The 18,252-nt window shown below is 44.9% G+C and overlaps 1 protein-coding gene across 1 annotated transcript in view; it reads right to left on the reverse strand.

Annotated features, from left to right (window-relative positions):
• The window catches only part of LOC110530973 (voltage-dependent R-type calcium channel subunit alpha-1E), a 77,174-nt gene that overhangs the window by 48,833 nt on the left and 10,089 nt on the right, over positions 1–18,252 (reverse strand). Inside the window, exons 4-5 of the mRNA XM_090182468.1 lie at positions 17,534–17,639; positions 9,829–9,968 (exon numbers count right to left, since the gene is read on the reverse strand). Coding sequence (XP_090038594.1) covers positions 9,829–9,968; positions 17,534–17,639 — 246 coding nt within the window. The remainder of the gene's footprint in view (positions 1–9,828; positions 9,969–17,533; positions 17,640–18,252) is intronic.

Below are 18,252 nucleotides of genomic sequence, written 5' to 3' on the forward strand. Positions count from 1 at the left end.
TTTTGAAATGTTATTGGATTCCTCATGTCTTAGTCATTGCTAAAAATAAATATGATCCAAATCGGATGTTAGGTACTAAATCTATTGAAGATTATTTGAATCCTATAAATACAAATAGCCAATTTGGGTGCAATCAATTTGATCAAATCCAAAATAACGTTTCAAGAATGCTAATCTTATCTGTTTCTAACTACAGAAATGAGTTCAGAACAATCTGAGATGGTGGGTGTCATGGCTTGCTGAAATGACATGGAATAACCCTATTCACATCCCTCCACCCACGTATATATTGACATCCCTCCACCCACGTACACAAACATTGAAAACATTTACAGCAACCAACAGGAAGTAAAGAAAGGCAAATCAGTCTCTGTATTAACTGTACTTCCTGTACATTGTACTGTACACTACATTGCTAACGCCATACATGTATGACTTTGAACAGGCATTCATTCTATTCTATGTATAGATTAATCGATTAACTTCTGATAGTAAGTGCTGCGGATTGTGGGGGAGGGGTTGTGTGGAGGAGGGGGGGCAGAAAGCACATGGCAGAAACTCAAGTGTGGGCCCACGCAATAGAGAGAGGGATGGATAGAGAGAGAGGGAGAGAGAGAGAAGGTGCTAGAGAGAGGGAGACCGAAAGAGAGAGAGCGAGAAAGAGAAAGAGAGAGAGAGAGAGAGAGAGAGCAGAGAGGGAGTGTGGAGAGGTGTGGGAGTCTACAGCCATCAAACACATTGAACAAAATCTGTAGCACTGCTGCTCCTTCATGGCTGATTGGGCAGAGAATTTCTTCTGACCACAGATCACTAGTTTCATGCAGCTGAATCCCTTCTGTCCAAACAAATCACCAGAACAACATTAAAAATACAATCAATGCAAGGGAAAACCTACATAAAATGTTTTGTCCAAGTTTCGTTTAGAGCCACAAGACCAAAAGCCTGGTCCCAGATCCATTGCTGTCATTGTCAAGCCAAACACGATAATGAGTGCCAGTTGACATGATAGCACAAACAGACTGGCAGACCAGTCTGTCACATCTACACAGTCTAAATCTACCATGACCTGAACTGGAGAAATACACTAGCTATTAGAGAGAATGTTCAGAACACTCTTAGAACAAAGGGTTCCAAAAAAGTTATTCGGCTAGCCCCATTGGAGAACCCTTTTTGGTTCCAGGTAGAACCATTTTGGATACCATGTAGAACCCTTTCCATAGACTTGGAACCAAAAAGGTTCTTCAAAGTGTTCTTCTATGGGGACAGCCGAAGAACCCTTTAAGGTTCTAGAGAGAATGTTCAGAACACTCTTAGAACAAAGGGTTCCAAAAAAGTTATTCGGCTAGCCCCATTGGAGAACCCTTTTTGGTTCCAGGTAGAACCATTTTGGATACCATGTAGAACCCTTTCCATAGACTTGGAACCAAAAAGGTTCTTCAAAGTGTTCTTCTATGGGGACAGCCGAAGAACCCTTTAAGGTTCTAGATAGCACCTTTTTTCTAAGAGTGTAGTTGTTAATGTAATGGATAGATATGAATAGCAGGGCCAGATTTCTTGATTTTTTTATGCTGTTTCTGTGATGGTTTGTCGTCGTTTGTTCTTGTTACACTGAGTGGCTGCTCTACCTTCCCGGTCTCCTCATAGTGTAACACTGAGTGGCTGCTCTACCTTCCCGGTCGCCTCATAGTGTAACACTGAGTGGCTGCTCTACCTTCCCGGTCTCCTCATAGTGTAACACTGAGTGGCTGCTCTACCTTCCCGGTCGCCTCATAGTGTAACACTGAGTGGCTGCTCTACCTTCCCGGTCTCCTCATAGTGTTACACTGAGTGGCTGCTCTACCTTCCCGGTCTCCTCATAGTGTAACACTGAGTGGCTGCTCTACCTTCCCGGTCTCCTCATAGTGTAACACTGAGTGGCTGCTCTACCTTCCCGGTCGCCTCATAGTGTTACACTGAGTGGCTGCTCTACCTTCCCGGTCGCCTCATAGTGTAACACTGAGTGGCTGCTCTACCTTCCCGGTCTCCTCATAGTGTTACACTGAGTGACTGCTCTACCTTCCCGGTCTCCTCATAGTGTAACACTGAGTGGCTGCTCTACCTTCCCGGTCTCCTCATAGTGTTACACTGAGTGGCTGCTCTACCTTCCCGGTCTCCTCATTGTGTTACACTGAGTGGCTGCTCTACCTTCCCGGTCTCCTCATAGTGTTACACTGAGTGGCTGCTCTACCTTCCCGGTCGCCTCATAGTGTAACACTGAGTGGCTGCTCTACCTTCCCGGTCGCCTCATAGTGTAACACTGAGTGGCTGCTCTACCTTCCCGGTCTCCTCATAGTGTAACACTGAGTGGCTGCTCTACCTTCCCGGTCGCCTCATAGTGTAACACTGAGTGGCTGCTCTACCTACCCGGTCTCCTCATAGTGTTACACTGAGTGGCTGCTCTACCTTCCCGGTCTCCTCATAGTGTTACACTGAGTGGCTGCTCTACCTTCCCGGTCTCCTCATAGTGTAACACTGAGTGGCTGCTCTACCTTCCCGGTCTCCTCATAGTGTTACACTGAGTGGCTGCTCTACCTTCCTGGTCTCCTCATAGTGTTACACTGAGTGGCTGCTCTACCTTCCCGGTCTCCTCATAGTGTAACACTGAGTGGCTGCTCTACCTTCCCGGTCTCCTCATAGTGTTACACTGAGTGGCAGCTCTACCTTCCCGGTCGCCTCATAGTGTTACACTGAGTGGCTGCTCTACCTTCCCGGTCTCCTCATAGTGTTACACTGAGTGACTGCTCTACCTTCCCGGTCTCCTCATAGTGTAACACTGAGTGGCTGCTCTACCTTCCCGGTCGCCTCATAGTGTTACACTGAGTGGCTGCTCTACCTTCCCAGTCACCTCATAGTGTAACACTGAGTGGCTGCTCTACCTTCCCGGTCGCCTCATAGTGTTACACTGAGTGGCTGCTCTACCTTCCCGGTCTCCTCATAGTGTTACACTGAGTGGCTGCTCTACCTTCCCAGTCTCCTCATAGTGTTATACTTAGTGGCTGCTCTACCTTCCCGGTCTCCTCATAGTGTTACACTGAGTGGCTGCTCTACCTTCCCGGTCTCCTCATAGTGTAACACTGAGTGGCTGCTCTACCTTCCTGGTCTCCTCATAGTGTTACACTGAGTGGCTGGTCTACCTTCCCGGTCACCTCATAGTGTAACACTGAGTGGCTGCTCTACCTTCCCGGTCTCCTCATAGTGTTACACTGAGTGGCTGCTCTACCTTCCCGGTCGCCTCATAGTGTTACACTGAGTGGCTGCTCTACCTTCCCGGTCTCCTCATAGTGTTACACTGAGTGGCTGCTCTACCTTCCCGGTCGCCTCATAGTGTTACACTGTATTGTACTGAAACTGACTTTTAAGTGGTTGAATTCATTACATGAACAGAATGTGGCCTGCCGGCCTCTCCCACACACCTCCACCTACACAGAGAACAACCACTGAACACAGGGAGGGAAATATAAGAAGAAAAAAAAGAGAAACTATTTGAACATCATGTTGCTGCCATTTTAAGAAGACTGCTTACAGCGAATGACAAGACATACAGAGGAGTTCTGTGTGTACGCCTATAGATGCCAGTACTAGTTTTAAGTGCATTATCTTCCATTTAATGTCATAAACATAACGTTTTATAAAACATTCCGCATGCTTCCATTGGGATTAGAATAGCAGTCGGCATTTATCCATTATTAGTTACCGAATAAATAGCTGGGCCTGTGTTTTCACAACGACTACCCACATGGGACTATAAACCATTGTTTATACAGTTCAATTAGCTGTATGATTGCATGATTGGAAATGAGACCCCTACACACTCTCTCTTTTAAAACTCAAGGTTAACACCCATGGTGAGTACAAGTACTTCTAATGCAATATAACATGTCAATTCATTTCTTGAGTTCACTATCAAGGGCACAATAGGATTATGTGACTGAATGATACACAATTGATTGGTTGAGGGATTATTTGGTTAATTTATTAATTGGTTGAGTGATTAACTTGTTAATTGATTGATTTAGGTGATAACTGCTGTAGAAAAAAAGTCATTTCTGTATACAGACTGAGAAGGAAAATGAAGGGGAACTAAGAGCTGGACTGAATATATGCTGAGGAGCACACACACACACACACACACACACACACACACACACACATACACACACGCACACACGCACACACGCACATGCGCACATGCACACACAAACACATACACACACGCACACACGCACACGCGCACACGCACACACAAACACACGCACAGTATGGAGTAGCTGTCTCTGTGCCAGATGGCTAATGAATCATTCAGAACACCCACCCAAATATATTATGCATTACAGCTAAGTGTCACACACTCTCCAACAGGGACAGCAGAGAGGGGCACAAGGGGCAGGGGGCGAAGGGTGGAGGACCGGGCTGGTGGGTGAGGGGAGCAGGGACGATGAGCTGGTCTGACACATACAGTAGAGAGAGAGAGAGGGGTGAGGGGAGCAGGGGTGATGAGCTGGTCTGACACATAGAGTAGAGAGAGAGAGGGGTGAGGGGAGCAGGGATGATGAGCTGGTCTGACACATACAGTAGAGAGAGAGAGAGGGGTGAGGGGAGCAGGGGTGATGAGCTGGTCTGACACATACAGTAGAGAGAGAGAGAGAGGGGTGAGGGGAGCAGGGACGATGAGCTGGTCTGACACATACAGTAGAGAGAGAGAGGGGTGAGGGGAGCAGGGACGATGAGCTGGTCTGACACATACAGTAGAGAGAGAGAGGGGTGAGGGGAGCAGGGGTGATGAGCTGGTCTGACACATACAGTAGAGAGAGAGAAGGGTGAGGGGAGCAGGGACGATGAGCTGGTCTGACACATACAGTAGAGAGAGAGAGAGGGGTGAGGGGAGCAGGGGTGATGAGCTGGTCTGACACATAGAGTAGAGAGAGAGAGGGGTGAGGGGAGCAGGGACGATGAGCTGGTCTGACACATACAGTAGAGAGAGAGAGGGGTGAGGGGAGCAGGGGTGATGAGCTGGTCTGATACATAGAATAGAGAGAGAGAGGGGTGAGGGGAGCAGGGATGATGAGCTGGTCTGACACATACAGTAGAGAGAGAGAGGGGTGAGGGGAGCAGGGAAGATGAGCTGGTTTGACACATACAGTAGAGAGAGAGAGAGGGGTGAGGGGAGCAGGGATGATGAGCTGGTCTGACACATACAGTAGAGAGAGAGAGGGGTGAGGGGAGCAGGGACGATGAGCTGCTCTGACACATACAGTAGAGAGAGAGAGAGGGGTGAGGGGAGCAGGGGTGATGAGCTGGTCTGACACATAGAGTAGAGAGAGAGAGGGGTGAGGGGAGCAGGGACGATGAGCTGGTCTGACACATACAGTAGAGAGAGAGAGAGAGGGGTGAGGGGAGCAGGGGTGATGAGCTGGTCTGACACATAGAGTAGAGAGAGAGAGGGGTGAGGGGAGCAGGGACGATGAGCTGGTCTGACACATACAGTAGAGAGAGAGAGAGGGGTGAGGGGAGCAGGGGTGATGAGCTGGTCTGACACATAGAGTAGAGAGAGAGAGGGGTGAGGGGAGCAGGGACGATGAGCTGGTCTGACACATACAGTAGAGAGAGAGAGAGGGGTGAGGGGAGCAGGGACGATGAGCTGGTCTGACACATACAGTAGAGAGAGAGGGGTCAGAAGCAAAAGAGTGCATCAGTGATGCACCATTGATTGATTGATGAGTACTACATTGATTGGTGAGTAGTACAATGGGATGCAGTGTGGCAAAGAGAGTAGAGACATGGAGAGAAATGGACTTGTGACTAAAGGGTTGCATGTTCAAATCCATGAAACAGAAAACTCCTAAACATACATCAAATCAAATCAAATCAAATGTATTTATATAGCCCTTCGTACATCAGCTGATATCTCAGTGCTGTACAGAAACCCAGCCTAAAACCCCAAACAGCAAGCAATGCAGGTGTAGAAGCACGAGAGCACGAGCACATAGTACTGTATAAGTGCATAATAAACTGTAGCTATCCAGTTCTACTAATACATAATTGGAGTACCGACATATGCAATACAATTCACCTGGCATACAAGTCTACCCTAATCAACGACATCCAATCCACCGGTACCAAACTTGTTGCCGGGGGAGTTACTGTAATTGAACATGTTCAGAATCCCAGTAAATCTGGGTTTTTCTACACACTCTCCTCATAAAAATGAAGAATTCTTAATTGAGCTCTGAGTCCCTGTAGATGAGGCTCCAACAATTTCATTAATTTCAGACGGAATGAAAGCCGCCAGCTACTGGCCCACTGGCCTTGTTTCATTTCCCATCGGCCACCGCCGTGACATGTGTGCTGTTCCTCTTATGTCTGACTTACTTCCTAGATGGCGGAGGGGAGGGGAGAAAGGGAGGGGGAGGGGAGGAGAAGGGGGGGGGGGGAACATGCCTTCCACCAGAAAGTATGTCACATAAGTTCTTTTGGAACTTTTGGAGAAAAATTATTGGGAAAAATATGTGTTTGACCAGATACATATAAGGATTTTTTTTCCTATAAGGAATTTTATGAATAGTATTTAATTTTAGTCAAGTATGACAATTGAGTGACTTTTCTACCACTGTACTTAAGTACATTTAAAATCATATAATTTTAGTCAAGTAGTATTTTACTGGGTGACTTTCATATTTTAGTCATTTAGCGTGCACTTGGAAAGTATTCAGACCGTTTGACTTTTTCCACATTTTGTTACGTTACAGCCTTATTCCAACATTGATTAAATTAATAGTTAATTGTTTCTCATCAATCTAAACACAATACCCCCTAATGACAAAGTAAAAACTGTTTTTTAGAAATTTTAGCAAATTTATAAAAAATCTCAAACTGAAATACCACATTTACATAAGTATTCGGACCCTTTACTCAGTACTTTGTTGAAGCACCTTTGGCAGCGATTACAGCCTTGAGTCTTCTTGGGTATGACTCTACAAGCTTGGCACACCTGTATTTGGGGAGTTTCTCCCATTCTTCTCTGCAGATCCTCTCAAGCTCTGTCAGGTTGGATGGGGAGCGTCGCTGCACAGCTATTTTCAGGTCTCTCCAGAGGTGTTCGATCTGGTTCAAGTCCGGGGTCTGGCATTCAGAGACTTGTCCCGAAGCCACTCCTGCGTTGTCTTGGCTGTGTGTTTAGGGTCATTGTCCTGTTGGAAGGTGAACCTTCGCCCCAGTCTGAGGTCCTGAGCACTCTGGAGCAGGTTTTCATCAAGGATCTCTCTGTACTTTTCTCCGTTCATCTTTCCCTTAATCCTGACTAGTCTCCCAGTCCCTGCTGCTGAAAAACATCCCCACAGCATGATGCTGCCACCACCTTGCTTCACCATAGGGATGGTGCCAGGTTTCCTCCAGACGTGACGCTTGGCATTCAGGCCAAAGAGTTCAATCTTGGTTTCATCAGACCAGAGAATCTTGTTAGTCATGGTCTGAGACCTTTAGGTGCCATTTGGCAAACTCCAAGTGGGCAGTCATGTGCCTTTTACTGAGGAGTGGTTTCCGTCTGGCCACTCTAGAATAAAGGCATGATTGGTGGAGTGCTACAGAGATGGTTGTCCTTCTGGCAGGTTCTCCCATCTCCACAGAAGAACTCTGGAGCTCTGTAAGAGTGAACATCGGGTTCTTGGTTACCTCCCTTACCAAGGCCCTTCTCCCCCAATTGCTCAGTTTGGCTGGGCAGCTAGCTCTAGCAACAGACTTGGTGGTTCCAAACTTCTTCCATTTAAGAATGATGGAGGCCCCTGTTCTTGAGGACCTTCAATGCTGCAGAAATGTTTTGGTACCCTTCCCCAGATCTGTGCCTCGACACAATCCTGTCTCGGAGCTCTACGGATAATTCCTTCAACCTCATGGTTTTTGGTTTTTGCTCTGACATGCACTGTCAACTGTAGGACCTTATATAGACAGGTGTGTGCCTTTCCAAATCATGTCCAATCAACAGAATTTAACAAAGGTGGACTCCAATCAAGTTGTAGAAACATTTCAAGGATGATCAGTGGAAACAGGCTGAGATCAATGTGCAAAGATGTCCTAAAAACTGTTTTCGCTTTGTCATTAGGTGGTATTGTGTGTAGATTGATGAGGATGTTTTTTATTGAATGCATTTTAGAATAAGGCTGTAACGTAACAAAATGTGGAAAAGGGGAAGGAATCTGAATACTGTCTGAACGCACTGTAGCAGATGATCAAATCCAGAGCGATTTACAGGAGCAATTAGGGTTAAGTGCCTTGTTCAAGGGCACATCGACAGATTATTCACAGCTCAGTAGCTGAAACCACCAACCTTTCAGTTACTGGCTCATTGCTCTTAACTGCTTGTGTACCTGAGTCCTTTTCTATTAAGGTATCTTTACTTTTACTCAAGTATAACAATTCAGTATTTTATCCACCACGCTCAAAATAATATGCAGTGCGCAGCATGCAATATACTGAACATGAGTAGCAATGAGTAGCAGGAAAAAGCATGACACATCTCTCATTTGAAATAGTGACACTTGTCAGGGGATGACGCATGGAACTGAAACAGCTCTGATTCACCCAGGTCCTGACCTGAGCTAGAGGCCCCCACAGGCATAGCGTATTAAAAACTCTCTCTCTCTCATACACACACAGACACACACAGATGACTACTCATGACACAATAAGAGTACAGCGTGGATGTTTTCTCTTTGACTCATTACTGGCTCAGACAAAAGGATGCACTATACGAACCCCTCTATAAACTACAGTATGTGACCATGCCAGACAGTTTGTCTGTCCTCGTAACACTTGAATCCAGAGACAGTACAGACATGGAGTGGTCTCTCTGAACTGCCGAGACCCCCCACTGATTATTATGATTGAGTAACTGAAATATTTTGCACCAAGAGGCTGTTTCAGATTCTTCCATGTTTTTTAGACAGTTTGCGATGGGTATCTACTAAATGGCGATAGAACAGCTGTTGAGTTTGGGTCTGTCCTAAACGGTGTGTCAACGTGATGCAGGTCCTTTTATGTAAGTGCATTCAGCGAGAGAAAGTGGAGAGAGAGAGAGAGAGACGTGGGCGTTGGGGTGAGCTGTGACGTCAACATGCCAACAGCCATCTTCCCTGTATACTGTATGCTGTATGCTGCTTCCCTACATACAACAGAAAATACCAAATATGGATGCCAAAAATGTTGACTTAGAGCATTATGAAGAAGTAAAGTGTTAGATAAACAGAAAGCAGAAATGGACCCAATCTCTCTCTCTCTCTATGCTCTCTCTCTCTCTTTCTCACTACATTTACATGTAATTCACAGAGGCCCTGGGGGGCAAAACTAAACAGGTTTTCGACACGACAGCCAATCCACTTATCCACCCACCTATCTGCTGGCTGCATAGCCACACTGTGCAGGGGAAGCACACACTTCACCTTGTTATGCATAAGCACCTTTTTGTAATGATGAACAGCTATCTAACCAATCATTAATAGTAACTGCCTAACTGCAGAAGATACGATCCATATGGATGTGTTTGCAAAAGGGTCCACAAGGAAAAACCACTGTGGACACATGGCCACAGGTTTGAAGGTCACGCAGAGGAGACGTAAGAGGCCCGTGCTGTCCCTCACCAGCTGAGCTCCAAGAAAATGTTCTGACTAAGGCCTTGAGGCCAACACATTGGCACAAAATAAACAAGTGATATTTGTCCATCGTAAGTGTGCCAGAGCTTCTAGTCCAAATGTCCCACATAAATGCATAGCAATCTATATTTCACTAGTTGTAACTCACCCGCTGACCACCACGATGAAGTCCATGATATTCCATCCATTCCTCAGGTAGGAGCCTTTATGGAACACAAAGCCCAGGGCCACAAGCTTGATGCCAAACTCAAAACAGAAGATCCCAATGAAGTAAGGCTCAGTACACTCCTGTAGGGTGAAGATACAGTATGGATGCATTAGAACATCAGAGGGACACAAACCATATTGTACATTTACACAGGTGAGGGTATGCACCCATGAGAATGTGTAGCTTAATGCAGTGTTCAAGTGCTAGTCTGAACTAGGAAACTCTGAAATTTACGACTTGCTAACTCGTTGTAAAAAGATGATCCTGAGTTACCCACTTGGGAAGTATCAGAATAAACAAATCGGAAGCTCTACGCAAATACAGGTTAATTTATCGCTTTGGTACTATTTTCACAAGTATGTGGTACAATTTCACAACTCTTAGTACAAAACTCAAAACAGATAATCAGAAAGGCGTTTTTTTTTCAAAACTTTAAGCACATTTTCAATTAACAAAGTACAACACACAACATCCCACAGTAACTTTTTCACCTAAACAAATTAGTGTTTCATCTAAAAATACCTTTCATATAAAGTCATTGTCTTTCACAATGCAATGCTCACAATACCTTTCATATGATTCTCTTCTCAATTGTTAAAATACATTTGACCATCACTTAATCCAACTGTGGTTAATCATTTAACCGTTTGGAAAACCTATAGATTTTAAACTGGTTTGTCTACTATATATGGATTTTGAGAACTACAGAAATAATATGTGTTTGTTTGTAAAGTAGAAACATCTAAATGACATGTATGATACATGATAATCACACACAATGACTACTTGTTATTTTTAATTGATTTTACATAGTGGTAACCACCTTGGTCACCATGCAAAAGGGTGTGTGTAAACATGGAGCAGGATAGACAGAAACGGGGAGGAAGAAATCAAAGAGCTTGTGGACAAGGGGCCACATCAAAGAGGTGGACATCAGAGAGAGGGAGGCAGACGGCAGGGAACTGTGTCTAATGAAGTCATGGCCATCGTCGTTGACGATGTGGTAAACAGAGGCCTTACCATGGCAGAGGCTGACAGATTAGTTCACCTCAATCTGAAAAGATCAACTGTCAATTCGATCAAGAGAACATTTTGCCAAGAAAACTGGTAAGTCTGCAGGATATGCACTATGATTTACCATTACATGTACAGTAAATGAAATATAGTAATGCATGTAAATTACCAAAACATGTTGGTATTCTTAAGGTATGATCTATTGACAGTATACTCTGTTCTACCCTCAGAATTGACAGAAGAGCCCGTGGCAGTGTGCTGACCGACCAGCAGGAGTGGACAGTGGTGGAAATGGTGAGGGCCAGGAATGACAATGACACAATGCTGTCCGAAACAAAAGCAGAACACTGAGGAGAACGATGACACCTTTGCCAATGTGGCATTCATCAGCCTACCAACAATCTCCCTCCTTTAGAAGAGGCACCAGGTATCTATGAAACATATTTACCGGGCGCCTTTGGAGAGAAACAACGACCTGGTGAAAAAACTGCTGTCCGAGTATGTTCTGGTACAGCACTATATACTGCATTACTGTTACTATTTTATGCACATGCTACTTCACAATATCATATTGGAACTATTCTGTAAAAATAACTTGCCAAAATATATTTTTTGAGGGTGTTGGTGCTTGATCCTGCTGTGAACCATCACGGGTAAATCTTTGTTGATGAAGCGGGCTTCAACCTGGCCAGAACTCGACGCCGTGGGTGGAACCTCATCGGCCAATTTTCTGTCAATTTTGTTGGCTAATGTAAGTGTATTGCCTAATGTGAAATCTGTGTAATCTACTGTCATTTATACTTCTAAGGGTGATTTGAAACATATATCTTGCATTGTTTGCTATTGGATTAACTTGTAGTTAAAAGTACTAAAAACTGTAAAAGATCATTATGTTGTGTTTTGGTGATTAAACAAATGTTCTCATTGCATTTCACATTAAAGATATTTTCAATCAATGGTTGTGTGGTGAGAGTTTTTACAATCTAAAAGGATCCCGAGTGGCACAGCGGTCTAAGGCACTGCATCTTAGTGCAAGAGGCGTCACTACAGTCCCTGGTTTTGAATCCAGACTGTATCACATCTGTCCGTGATTAGGAGTCCCATAGGGCGGTGCACAATTGGCCCAGTGTCGTCCGGGTTAGGCCGGAGTAGGCCGTCATTGTAAATAAGAATTTGTTCTTAACTGACTTGCCTGGTTAAACAAAAATGACAGGTTTTGAGTGAAAGACTGGCTGTGTGACTAGTTTGGAGTTTTTGTACTAAGAGTTGTGAAAATGTACCACATACTTGTGAAAATACCAAAGCCATCAAAAAAAGTTAGGTTCCGAGTTTCTGATAGCAAGTGAACGCGGCATATCACAGCCAACATTTAAAAAAAAATGTAAACTTAAAAAACCCAGAAACCATAGGTCCGAATGGCAATTAGACTTGTTAACCTGGAAATGGGCTGCTAGGTATATTGTTCAAATCAAATCAAAGTGTATTTGTCACGTGTGCCGAATACAACAGTGAAATGCTTACTTACAGGCTCTAACCAATAGTGCAAAAAAGGTATGTGTGTGTGTGTGTGTGTGTGTGTGTGTGTGTGTGTGTGTGTGTGTGTGTGTGTGTGTGTGTGTGTGTGTGTGTGTGTGTGTGTGTGTGTGTGTGTGTGTGTGTGTGTGTGTGTGTGTGTGTAAGTAAAGAAATAAAACAACAGTAGCAGAGAGTAGCAAGGCTATATACAGGCACCGGTTAGTCAGGCTTATTGAGGTAGTATGTACATGTAGGTATGGTTAAAGTGACTATGCATATAAGATAAACAGAGAGTAGCAGCAGCGTAAAAGAGGGGTTGGGGGGGGCACACAATGCAAATAGTCCGGGTAACCAGGCTATGACTGGGGTGGCTGGGGTCTTTGACAATTTTTAGGGCCTTCCTCTTACACCGCCTGGTGTAGAGGTCCTGGATGGATATTGTTTACTGTAAAGTCATGTGCATCCCAAATGGCACCCTATTCCCAATATATATATATATATATATGTACACCTTAGCCAAGTACATTTAAACTCAGTTTTTCACAATTCCTGACATTTAATCCTAGTAAAAATTCCCTGTCTTAGGTCAGTTAGGATCACCACTTTATTTTAAGAAGGTGAAATGTCAGAATAATAGTAGAGAGAATTATTCATTTCAGCTTTAATTTCTTTCATCACATTCCCAGTGGGTCAGAAGTTTACATTACACTCAATAGTATTTGGAAGCATTGCCTTTAAAATTGTTTAACTTGGGTCAAACATTTCGGGTAGCCTTCTACAAGCTTCCCACAATAAGTTGGGTAAATGTTGGCCCATTCCTCCTGACAGAGCTGGTGTAACTGAGGCAGGTTTGTAGGCCTCTGTCACGCCCTGACCGTAGAGAGCGTTTTATGTCTCTATTTTGGTTTGGTCAGGGTGTGATTTGGGTGGGCAGTCTATGTTCCATGTTCTGTGATTTTCTATTTCTGTGTGTTTGGCCGGGTGTGGTTCTCAGAGGCAGCTGTCTATCATTGTCTCTGATTGAGAACCATACTTAGGTAGCCTTTTCCCACCTGTGCGTTGTGGGTATTATTTTTCCGTGTGTGTTTGTGTGCACCTCGGTTGCGGCACGTTCTTTGCTGTTTACCTGGTTTTTTTTTTGTTGTTTCGGTTTCACTTTCATTAAAAGACGTGGAACTACATGCACGCTACACCTTGGTTGATTTATGACAGGGAGTTTGAGGGTAGCGAGCGTGACAGAATTACCCACCACAAGAAGACCAAGCAGCGTGCGCCAACCTGGAGGAAGAGTTGGACCAGGGAGGAGAGAATGGTAGAGGACAAGACTCGGTCACTGAAGCCTGATAGGCAGCTCCAAAACATTTTTGGGGGGAGGCACACAGGGAGTGTGGCAGAGTCAGGTTGGAGACCTGAGCCAACTCCCTGTGGAGAGCATGGGACTGGTCAGGCCCTGTGCTATGGGGTGATGCTCACGGTGTCGAGGCGGAGCATTCACAGGCCGGTGTGCTCGGTGCCAGCGTCCCGCATTTGCCGGGTGGAAGCTGGCATCCAGCCAGAACGGGTGGGGCCAGCTCTGCGCTCGAGACCACCAGTGCGCCTCCACGGCCTAGTGTATACGGTGCCCTGGCCAAGGAAGAGGCCTCCTGGATGTCTCCACAGCCCGGTGAGTCCTGTGCCTGCCTCCTGTCTGGAGCTGCCAGAGTCTCCCTCCTGTCCGGAGCTGCCAGAGTCTCCCTCCTGTCCGGAGCTGCCAGAGTCTCCCTCCTGTCCGGAGCTGCCAGAGTCTCCCTCCTGTCCGGAGCTGCCAGAGTCTCCCTCCTGTCCGGGGCCCGCTACGAGGGTCCCCAGTCCAGGGTCGGCGGCGAGGGACCCAGACGTGGAGCAGGGTCTTACGTCCCTCGCCAGAGCCGCCACCGCAGAGAAATGCCCACCCAGACCCTCCCCTATAGGTTCAGGTTTTGCGGCCGCACCTTTGGCGGGGAGGGGGGTACTGTCAAGCCCTGACTGTAGAGAGCGTTTTATGTCTCTATTTTGGTTTGGTCAGGGTGTGATTTGGGTGGGCAGTCTATGTTCCATGTTCTATGATTTTCTATGTGTTTGGCCGGGTGTGGTTCTCAGAGGCAGCTGTCTATCGTTGTCTCTGATTGAGAACCATACTTAGGTAGCCTTTTCCCACCTGTGTGTTGTGGGTAATTATTTTTCTGTGTGTGTTCTTTGCTGTTTACCTGTTTGTTTTTTGATTGTTAGATGTGGATGTGGAACTACATGCACGCTGCGCCTTGGTCGATTTTTGACAGGGAGTTTGAGCATAGCGAGCGTGACAGCCTCCTTGCTTGCACACGCTTTTTCAGTTCTTCCCACACATTTTCTATAGGATTGAGGTCAGGGCGTTGTGATGGCCGCTCTAATACCTAGACTTTGCTGTCCTTAAGCCGATTTGCCACAACTTTGGAAGTACAGTCGTGGCCAAAAGATTTGAGAATGACACAAATATTAATTTTCACAAAGTTTGCTGCTTCAGTGTCTTTAGATTTCTTTGTCAGATGTTACTATGGAATGCTGAAGTATAACTACAAGCATTTCATAAGTGTCAAAGGCTTTATTGACAATTACATGAAGTTGATGCAAAGAGTCAATATTTGCAGTGTTGACCCTTCTTTTTCAAGACCTCTGCAATCCGCCCTGGCATGCTGTCAATTAACTTCTGGGCCACATCCTGACTGATGGCAGCCCATTCTTGCATAATCAATGCTTGGAGTTTGTCAGAATTTGTGGGGTTTTGTTTGTCCACCCGCCTCTTGAGGATTGACCATAAGTTCTCAATGGGATTAAGGTCTGGGGGGTTTCCTGTCCATGGACCCAAAATATCAATGTTTTGTTCCCTGAGCCACTTAGTTATCACTTCTGCCTTACAGCAAGGTGCTCCATCATGCTGGAAAAGGCATTGTTCGTCAGCAAACTGTTCCTGGATGGTTGGGAGAAGTTGCTCTCGGATGATGTGTTGGTACCATTCTTTATTCATGGCTGTGTTCTTAGGCAAAATTGTGAGTGAGCCCACTCCCTTGGCTGAGAAGCAACCCCACACATGAATGGTCTCAGGATGATTTACTGTTGGCATGACACAGGACTGATGGTAGCACTCACCTTGTCTTCACCGGACAAGCAATTTTCCGTATGCCCCAAACAATCGGAAAGGGAATTCATTAGACAATATCCTTGCCTGTGAAGCCCTTTTTGTGCAAAGCAGTAATGACGGCACGTGTTTCCTTGCAGGTAACCATGGCTGACAGAGGAAGAACAATGATTCCAAGCACCACCCTCCTTTTGAAGCTTCCAGTCTGTTATGTGAACTCAATCAGCATGACAGAGTGATCTCCAGCCTTGTCCTCGTCAACACTCACACTTGTGTTAACGAGAGAATCACTGACATGATGTCAGCTGGTCCTTTTGTGGCTGGGCTGGAGATAATTTTTTGGGGATTGTTTTTGGGGGATTCAGTTCATTTGCATGGCAAAGAGGGACTTTGCAATTAATTGCAATTCATCTGATCACTCTTCATAACATTCTGGAGTATATGCAAATTGCCACCATACAAACTGAGGCAGCGACTTTGTGAAAATTAATATTTGTGTCATTCTCAAAATCTTTGGCCACGACTGTATGCTTGGGGTCATTGTCCATTTGGAAGACACATTTGCGACCAAGCTTTAACTTCCTGACTGATGTCTTGAAATGTTGCTTCAATATATCCACATCATTTTCCTGATGCCATCTATTTTGTGAAGTGAACCAGTCCCTCCTGCCGCAAAGCACCCCCACAACATGATGCTGCCACTCCCGTAAATCACGGTTGGGATGGTGTTCTTCGGCTTGCAAGCCTCTCCCTTTTTCCTCCAAACATAATGATGGTCATTCTGGCCAAACAGTTCTATTTTTGTTTCATAAACCAGAGGATATTTCTCCAAAAAGTACGGTCTTTGTCCCCATGTGCAGCTGCAAACCGTAGTCTGGCTTTTTTTCTGGGGGTTTTGAAGCAGAGCGGCCTTTCAGGTTATGTCGATATAGGACTCGTTTTACTGTGGATATAGATACTTTTGTACCCGTTTCCTCCAGCATCTTCACAAGGTCCTTTGCTGTTGTTCTGGGATTGATTTGCACTTTTCGCACCAAAGTACATTCAGCTCTAGGAGACAGAACGCGTCTCCTTCCTGAGCGGTATGACGGCTGCGTGGTCCCCTGGTGTTTATACTTGTGTACTATTGTTTGTACAGATGAACGTGGTACCTTCAGGCATTTGGAAATTGCTCCCAAGGATGAACCAGACTTGTGGAGGTCTACACATTTTTTCTGAGGTCTTGGCTGATTTCTTTTGATTTTCCCATGATGTCAAGCAAAGAGGCACTGAGTTTGAAGGTAGGCCTCGAAATACATCCACAGGTACACCTCCAATTGACTCAAATTATGTCAATTAGCCTATCAGAAGCTTCTAAAGCCATGACATAATTTTCTTGAATTTTCCAAGCTGTTTAAAGGCACAGACAACTTAGTGTATGTAAACTGACCCACTGGAATTGTGATACAGTGAATTATAAGTGAAATAATCCGTCTGTAAACAATTGTTGGAAAAATTACTTGTGACATGCACAAAGTAATTTTCCTAACAGACTTGTCAAAACCGTAGTTAGTTAATAAGACATTTGTGGAGTGGTTAAAAAACAATAATGACTCCAACAAAAGTGTATGAAAACTTGCAACTTCAACTGTACCTTTTTAGTTATACGATGAAAGGTTATTTGAGTGAATTGAATCGTCCACGTTACATTTGACCACTTCAGACTGTACAAAACATCTTGTTCTCACTTACTGCCTCAAGACATTATGGTACTTGCAGTTTTCAACCAATTCAACAGAAAGGTGTAAATAGTTCTGTCATATGTATTGCAATAAAATACATAGACCTCACTTGTAAACTGTAATAATAAATCATTCTGTCTGGCTATGAATAAACTGTAAACGCTGTAACCCATTTAAGTTACAACACTATATAGTGAGTAGGGTACTATTTGAGATGCAGCCTAAATGCCTAATATTAACCGATCAAGGCCTGTGGTCTCACCAGTCTTTTGGCCATGGGGGTCTTGTCCTCCCCAGGAAGATGTTGCTCCAGGGCCAGGACGATGCAGTTGGCCGTGATGGTCGCCAGGATCACCCACTCAAACGGTGTAAGGGCCACAAGGTTAAGGACAGAGCTTTTTTACATTATTATATACAGTTCAAGACAATCGTGACAAACCAATGATAATGACAATGCTGATTATATTGGAATGGAAACTATTATATATACACTGAGTATACAAAACATTGCAACTAAATATTGGGAAGGTGTTCCTAATGTTTGCTATACTCAGGTTATACAGAATGGCTGTGGATGTTGGTAGTTACAGTTAAATTAGAATTGTATGGATGGATTATCAGATGACGGATGGATGGACAATGGAATGGTTCAAATAGAGACTGGCATCAAAGCAGTCAGAGCTAATGTAGTATCCATGGCAACAACCTTTTACAGTAACATTTATCTGAGTGTGTTCAAAAGTCACTTTGGCCTGAGAGCCTCTTTCCCACAGGGCAACACTTCGAGGGACCTGTTGTATGTAAACTGTGATACCCACAGCTTTGCTGCTGCATCACTCTGTTAATGTGTGTGTGTGTGTGTGTGTGTGTGTGTGTGTGTGTGTGTGTGTGTGTGTGTGTGTGTGTGTGTGTGTGTGTGTGTGTTTGTGTGTGTGTGTGCATGAGAGACTGTGTTTGTCTTGGCTATCGTAAGAGGCTCCA

This window comes from Oncorhynchus mykiss, chromosome 8, assembly GCF_057628025.1.
Source record: "Oncorhynchus mykiss isolate SJ-2025 chromosome 8, ASM5762802v1, whole genome shotgun sequence".
In the NCBI taxonomy this organism is placed as follows: domain Eukaryota; kingdom Metazoa; phylum Chordata; class Actinopteri; order Salmoniformes; family Salmonidae; genus Oncorhynchus; species Oncorhynchus mykiss.